Source organism: Pygoscelis adeliae, unplaced genomic scaffold (assembly GCF_000699105.1).
Source record: "Pygoscelis adeliae isolate BGI_AS28 unplaced genomic scaffold, ASM69910v1 Scaffold434, whole genome shotgun sequence".
Lineage (NCBI taxonomy): Eukaryota > Metazoa > Chordata > Aves > Sphenisciformes > Spheniscidae > Pygoscelis > Pygoscelis adeliae.
In genome coordinates this window covers 154,035-160,352 of record NW_008824660.1, presented here as the reverse complement: position 1 = coordinate 160,352, position 6,318 = coordinate 154,035, and the positions used below count along the sequence as shown (strand labels likewise).

Below are 6,318 nucleotides of genomic sequence, written 5' to 3'. Positions count from 1 at the left end.
GCCAGGAGTAGGAACCCCGGCTCTACCTGACCTCAACCAAGAAGGGCTGAACCTCCACGTCCGCCCAAGATCGTGCGGTAGCAGAATAATACGGTGGGTTTTGCTCAGATCGTTCCCCTAGAAGGAAGATCTCAAGAGTTGTTTGAACGGCGCAGCCTGGTTGGAGGGACAGAGGACACCAGGATGGTCCTTCACCCAACGACGGAAGAAGATGGCTTTGTCGATGCAGGGGACAGGATTCAACCACTTCACCTGCTTTCAACCACCCACCCTGCCTCCAGGAACCACGCTGGTGTCTCTAGAGCTTGGACCCCCACCCTAGGAGGGCACAGACCTGCTCTGCGGCTACCTGCTCCTGTCCCAAGCCTACGCGGAGCTGGGAGGGCTGAGCCGGGTGGAGACAGCCTTGAGATGACCCCTCATCCCCCCCCGGACGCCCCATCCAGCTGTGGCAACGCCAGCTGAGCCAAGAGAAGCTTCACGCCTCCTTCTCCCTCCCTGGGAAAGCGGGGTTGAGTTGGACAACTGGAAGACGGAGAAGGCTCAACAGCTGTCCCGGCAACATCTGCCAAGGGTGACCTCAGACACGCCGCCCTGCCAGCCAGTCGGGCAGCGAGATGTACAGGCAGCAACGGACGTGCAAGACCTAACGCTCATCGCCAGCCGGTCCGGAGGAGAAAGGAGAAAGCCAAAGCCAAGAATTTTAATTCGGCATCCCCAAGGTTTGGCCCACCAAGATCCTACAGGTCCGAAACGCCGCAGACGAAGGAAGAGCCGCGATCCTCCTTGGCTTCAGCCCCGGTGTCACCTCGGCAAGGAGCGGGCTGCGGGAAGGGAAAATTCAGTCCCCTGGTTTTAAAACGCAGGCCCAAACTGGGCGAAGCAGGAGTTAGAGCTAAGCCTAAACTGCCTGCACGGGAAGTTAAAGACGTCTAAAAAAGGAATTAAGGTTTGGTAACTAAAAAGTTAGAGACTTCTAAATAAGGAATTAAGGTTTCCTAGCTAAAAAGTTAGATTCTAAATGACGAATTAAAGTTTCAAGGGGAAACATGGATGACTTTGCAGTCGCTTTTTAAAATTAAACAACTCCAGTAACGAATTAACGTTTGGAGGGGAAGCGTGGATGAATTTGCAGTCGCCCTTTAAAACGAAGCAATTTTAAACTAGAGGGAACTACCTGTGCTTGACAGAAGACGGATTTAGACAGACAAATTCAGAAAGACGGGCCTTTATTTTAAAAAGAATTGAAAATGGGGCTGGTTTAAATCAAATCCCTTTATTCCTGCAACTTACGCTCTCTGAGGCCATCTCCTGGGCTAAAAAAAAAGAAGCGTAGATTTATACAGTAATGGAAATTTTCTATAAAAAACCCCGTGCGAGCGTTTCCTAAGAGCCCTTCTGGAAGGATGCCGGCTTGTTTGTTTTTCCCAAATGTCAGGATAACAGCAGGAGGCGAGTAAGAGAGACCGAATGTACCAGAAACCTACGGCCAAAATAAATCTGGCAGACATCTGAAGACGCCTGGTGCGCACATGCGGGGAGAAAATGATCTTTTTTCAGCTCAGACCCCGACCTCCCCCTCCTATAAACCTGAGCTTACTTTGATTGTGCTCAGATCCATGGGATGTTTAATGATATCGCAATAATCGTGCAGTCCCAGTGCTTCCACATCCACAGGCTTGTAGAAGGGCCAGGCGTAGGCAGCGTGTTTCTTGGCGAACATCTCTTTGATGATCCCGCTGCAGTATTTTAACTGCTCGGATATTTTGCTACTCTTTTCTACCGCGTGTTGTTGAGAGTCTGGAACATCCTTCTTTGGAGGCTTCACCGGGCGGCTGCTTTCCCGGCGCGGACCCAGCTTGGTGGACTTGGGTTCGGCGGGCAGCGATGACGATTCATGAATTGGGTCGATGGTCGTTGGTGTCGTGGTGTCTGCTTTCCTCTTCACCCCTTTTTTTGTCTATAACCGAGCAAATAAATCAGTATTACTTTTGGCATCATACTTTTCGGCTTCAACCGAGCTGCGTTTCTTGTAGCGTTGACTCGGATTCGCCATCGCTAGTGCCTCAAGCCTCACGACAACGCTACGAGAAGGACACTGGAAGCCCTTCCAAAAATATTTGGGTATTGTTGGTCTGTACTGAGCTCTACAGAAAAACATACGATTATCTCTGTTGTACCAGCAAAGGTCAAGGGCACGAGTCACTTCAGCAAGCCAACATTTTCTTCCTGAGTCATATAAAGCTCAAGGAAGGAAGGTTTTAAGAGGATGAACGGGGTTTCCACGCAAACCTGGGTGGAATTCATCATGCCTAACCTTAACCGGTGTCAGAGAGGGTCACCATAGGCTCCTCATGTTTCTCAAACCATGAGTTTTTTGACCAAACTGCGGCCGTTTGCCTTAAAGTGAGACTCCAGCAGCAAAGCAAAGGGCAACCACTTGACCAACCGTGGCGTTTCAACGCCGCAAAGATAATTTAAGCTGTCACGTTAAGATAATTAAGGAATCACTCACCTTCACGGGCTGGGCGGGTGTTGGGATAACGGGAGGGTGAGGCTGGATGGGCTGGGGAGCCGGGGTCGGTGGCGCAGGGGCCTGGGGAGCAGGCGGAGGCGGCGCAGGAGGTTGAGGAGGCACCATCGTCATTACTGGGGCCGGGATGATGAGGTCGGGGGTGACAGAAGGAAAGGAATGAGTCGTCTGCGCCGACTGGAGGTTTTGCTGCGGCGCCTGTGTCTGCGCCGGGGATGATGCTTGGGTTGCGTTCGGTACCGTGGATGATCCTGGTTTGGATGTCACTGCCAAGAGAAAAGAAAGAAAAGGTTGCTTCTCTCTTCAAACTTAGTTGTTTTAACAGGAAAAACAATTAACGTTTCGTAATAACACCATTTAAAGAACACTGCTCGTTAGATAATTAGTATCTTGCAGTTCCCATTCTTGAGCAACCAGTCAGGGACAAACGCTCGCCACGTTTTCCTTCACGAGGATTATTTTTATGGCTCGCTAGGTGAAATGGTGAAGCAGCTCAGGACCTAACTGTGCCAAAACCCGTCCAGAAAAAGACCAAGATCAGGCCAGAAGTGTCCTCCTCTCTTCCCCTTCCCTTCACACAAGATTTCTTGCAGGCAGGGGAAGAAGATGAGCCCCCCTTTCCCCGCCCACCCTTTTTTCTTAGGCAACGGTTCTTGACTATCATCATTTTGGAGTCAAAACCGGGCAGCTCTTCCTTCGGGAGCAATTTTGTGCTCCATTATCAAGAAGAGTTTCTTAATTCTTGGTGATTTAAGCCATCGCAGCTGCTACTGTCCGGAGGAAATCTCTCCCGACGGCTGGAGAGGGAGGTCCTCGTTAGGTGATTTCAAACACGGAGCAACCGTGGGACACGAGGCTGGAATTGTCAGCGCCGTCCTTGGACCTTCTAGGGTCCCTGGGGAAGTCACCTCCTTGCTGGAGCTGCTGCTGCTTTGCGGGGCAAAGCTCTGACCAAGCTTCCGAACCTTCCGGCACGGAAAAGGGGAATGCTGCAACGCTTGGACGATGCTGGGACGCGCCACCAGCAGACCTTCACGACGGCGGTATCAGCAAAGTGAGATCAACTCCGAAGCCTGGCGAAGGTTTGAGACGAGCAGGTATTACAGGAGCACCTTCTGCCAGGTATCGAACATACTTCGGTAGCAATAATTGGATCTTTATCTTCAGCAAGAAGAGAGCTCGCTGGTTTTTAAAACACGGGGACGATCCTTTATGCACATCCCGAGCAGAGAGAAATCCCGCCGCTCGAGCCGTACCTGTGCCCGCCTCCCAAGCTGCAGAGGCTGGATTTGAGCTGCTATTTCACCGCTCTCTCAACAGGGAGACTCTCCCGAGCGCGACACGTTATCTGCGTGTCCTGCCTCGCCGGCTATCCAACACCTCTTCCAGGAATCACCCCAAAAAAATAATTAATTAGAAAACAAACGCAGCCAGATTTGCTCCCGATCAGCCCCCAGGGGCTGCAATTACTGCAATGCCACTAGGAAAACGCTGCGTGTTAACAGACGCTCAACTACGACCGCTAGCGAGCTTATTTCCACGAAAAACGCAAGAGCAACCTATTAAGAGAACCAAATCGGGAGTTTTCATCCCGTTCTCCTTGCGAAGTGACAGCGGAGCGGGTGGTGTCTCTCAGTCGGGTGGGGACTCGGAGCCAGAGGGATCCCGTGGGTCCTGCTGGGTCCCTGGAGAAGCTCTGCATCGCTGAGGCAGAGCCGACACGCTTCACCTCCCACCTTGCGCAGGAGCTTGAGATTTCTATTACAGACCCGTGGGGTTTTTGCAGCAAAGCTTTCCAGCCAGCATCACACCTGGTTTTTGATAATCTAACCCCAAATCGGTTATCCTACGCTGAATTTAGCACACAATATTTAACAGGAGGCACGGCAGACTAGAGGAAAATGATCTTGCAGGTCCCCGAACAGATATTCCAGATAGTAAATATATAGTTATTCTATTCTATTATTATATTATTCTACTATATTATTATATCATCCTATACAGTAAACCACAAGGTAGACGCACCAGGTGTGGGACGCCCCAGGCTACGTATGGGCCATACAGGGTTTCTGGATGACCCTACGGCTCCCTTGGGAGAGCTGGTCAATGCTGTAGGTGAAGGGAGCTGGAGGGTGACGAGCTCGGGTGGGGACCTACACGTTATATATGCTACAGGGCCGCGGCAGAGAAAAGGAGACCCGGGGTTGTAAGCGCCTCTCTACGCCGTGTAGGTAAAAAGATCTCCTCCACGGGTGATTTCATCGCTTCTCCTTCAAAGAGGCGCTGGGCAAGGTGATGGCCAATCGTTTTCTAACCAAGGAGAGCTTCTCCCTGCACACAGTACTGGAATATCAGGGATAGTGCCTAAAAGAAAAACCAATTAAAAAAAAAAAATCTCAGCTACAAGTAATCAGGACTTGGTCACGTGCAGAAAAAACCATAAATTGGGTTTGTTGGTGCTTCAAAACCCGGATTTCATGAAGCTGAAAGGACTCAACAACACAGAGAGGAGGAGAACTAGAGCCGTGCAAGAAAAACACGCGTGGACACAAGCACAGCCCTGTCACGGAGAGAGACGCGGGCAGGGAAAATCTGCCAAGGGAAGGGAGAAGAAAATAAAAGCCAAAATACTTGGAAGTCGTTTGAGTCAGCTTTACGACCCCTTTTTTGTTCCTCGGGGTTTTAGATGAAAAGCTGTTCTGAAAATGGTAGGAAGTCTACGGAGAAAGATGACGATTGTCAGTAATAAACCGGGGAAGACTCAGGGGATGTAGTGACTATTGCTGCTGTGAATTTGCACTCGCTGTCCGGGTGATGGCAGTACAGAAATGTTTTCTCTTCCAAAAGCTACCAAGGGCGTTCATCAGCAACTACCGAAGACCGATTTCTTCTCTATTACCCAGACAACCAGTCCCCAAACCCCTCAAGGGCCGACCGTCAGAATCCCTGGCCACCTCCTGCTGGTTTTTCCTCGGAAAATAACCTGTTCGGATCCCAGCACGAGCGGTCAGAGGCTGAGACAAGAAGAGACGTGAGGATTCCCGGCACTCCAGAAGGGTTGCGGGACGCTCGCGCCAGCTCACAGGCAGTAAATACGGTCAAAGCATCTTTTCTTTTGGTGACCCAAGCTCGGTGACGCTCCCGCACGCGACGTTGGCCTCGGTACCGCACCGCGTTCGGGTTAAAAGAATGAGAATGATACAAGACCAAGATGAGAGACGTTTAAAATTCAGAAGAGAGCAGACACGCGTCTGCTGAGGTGCTGCCGAGATCAAGTCACGGCCAGGATGTCCTCCGCCCTTTGACGAACGATCCGACGGCGCCAGCAGCCGACATCAAGCCCGGGGAACGGTTGATATCCCCCCCCCCCAAATGAGCTAATGAAACCCCTGAGGTTTAAACAGGGGGATCAGGCGGCTCTTTTAGCTCTAGCAGCAGTCACACCTACGCCCAGTCACGGGGTGCAGAGTTACTGATGTGAAGAACCGGAGAGGGTTCATGAAGAGCTGTAAAGGAGGACTGAGAGATTGGAAAAAATTCCTTACAGTGAAGGGATTCGATTATTACGGAGAACACAGACTGGAAAACAGGGGAGCCGTCAACAGAACGAAGTTCAAGAGGAGAGGGTGCTGCGGAGTTCAGCCCAGAAACGTATCAGGAAAATACCAAACTCGGCAGCTAGTTAGCGTGCCCCTCCTCTGAAGTGCCAGCAGAGGCACTTTAGTTTTTTTTTTTTTACTCTCTATTAGATGTTCTTCTACGAGACAGACCGTAAATAAACGCAT

The 6,318-nt window shown here is 50.9% G+C and overlaps 1 protein-coding gene across 5 annotated transcripts in view; it reads right to left on the bottom strand.

The window, feature by feature from the left end:
• The window catches only part of BRD4 (bromodomain containing 4), a 52,810-nt gene that overhangs the window by 24,691 nt on the left and 21,801 nt on the right, over positions 1–6,318 (bottom strand). For all 5 annotated transcript variants that reach the window (XM_009322787.1, XM_009322788.1, XM_009322789.1 and 2 more), the window contains 2 exons: positions 2,516–2,799; positions 1,601–1,960 (listed from right to left, as the gene is read on the bottom strand). In XM_009322787.1, the coding sequence (XP_009321062.1) occupies positions 1,601–1,960; positions 2,516–2,799 (644 nt within the window). The remainder of the gene's footprint in view (positions 1–1,600; positions 1,961–2,515; positions 2,800–6,318) is intronic.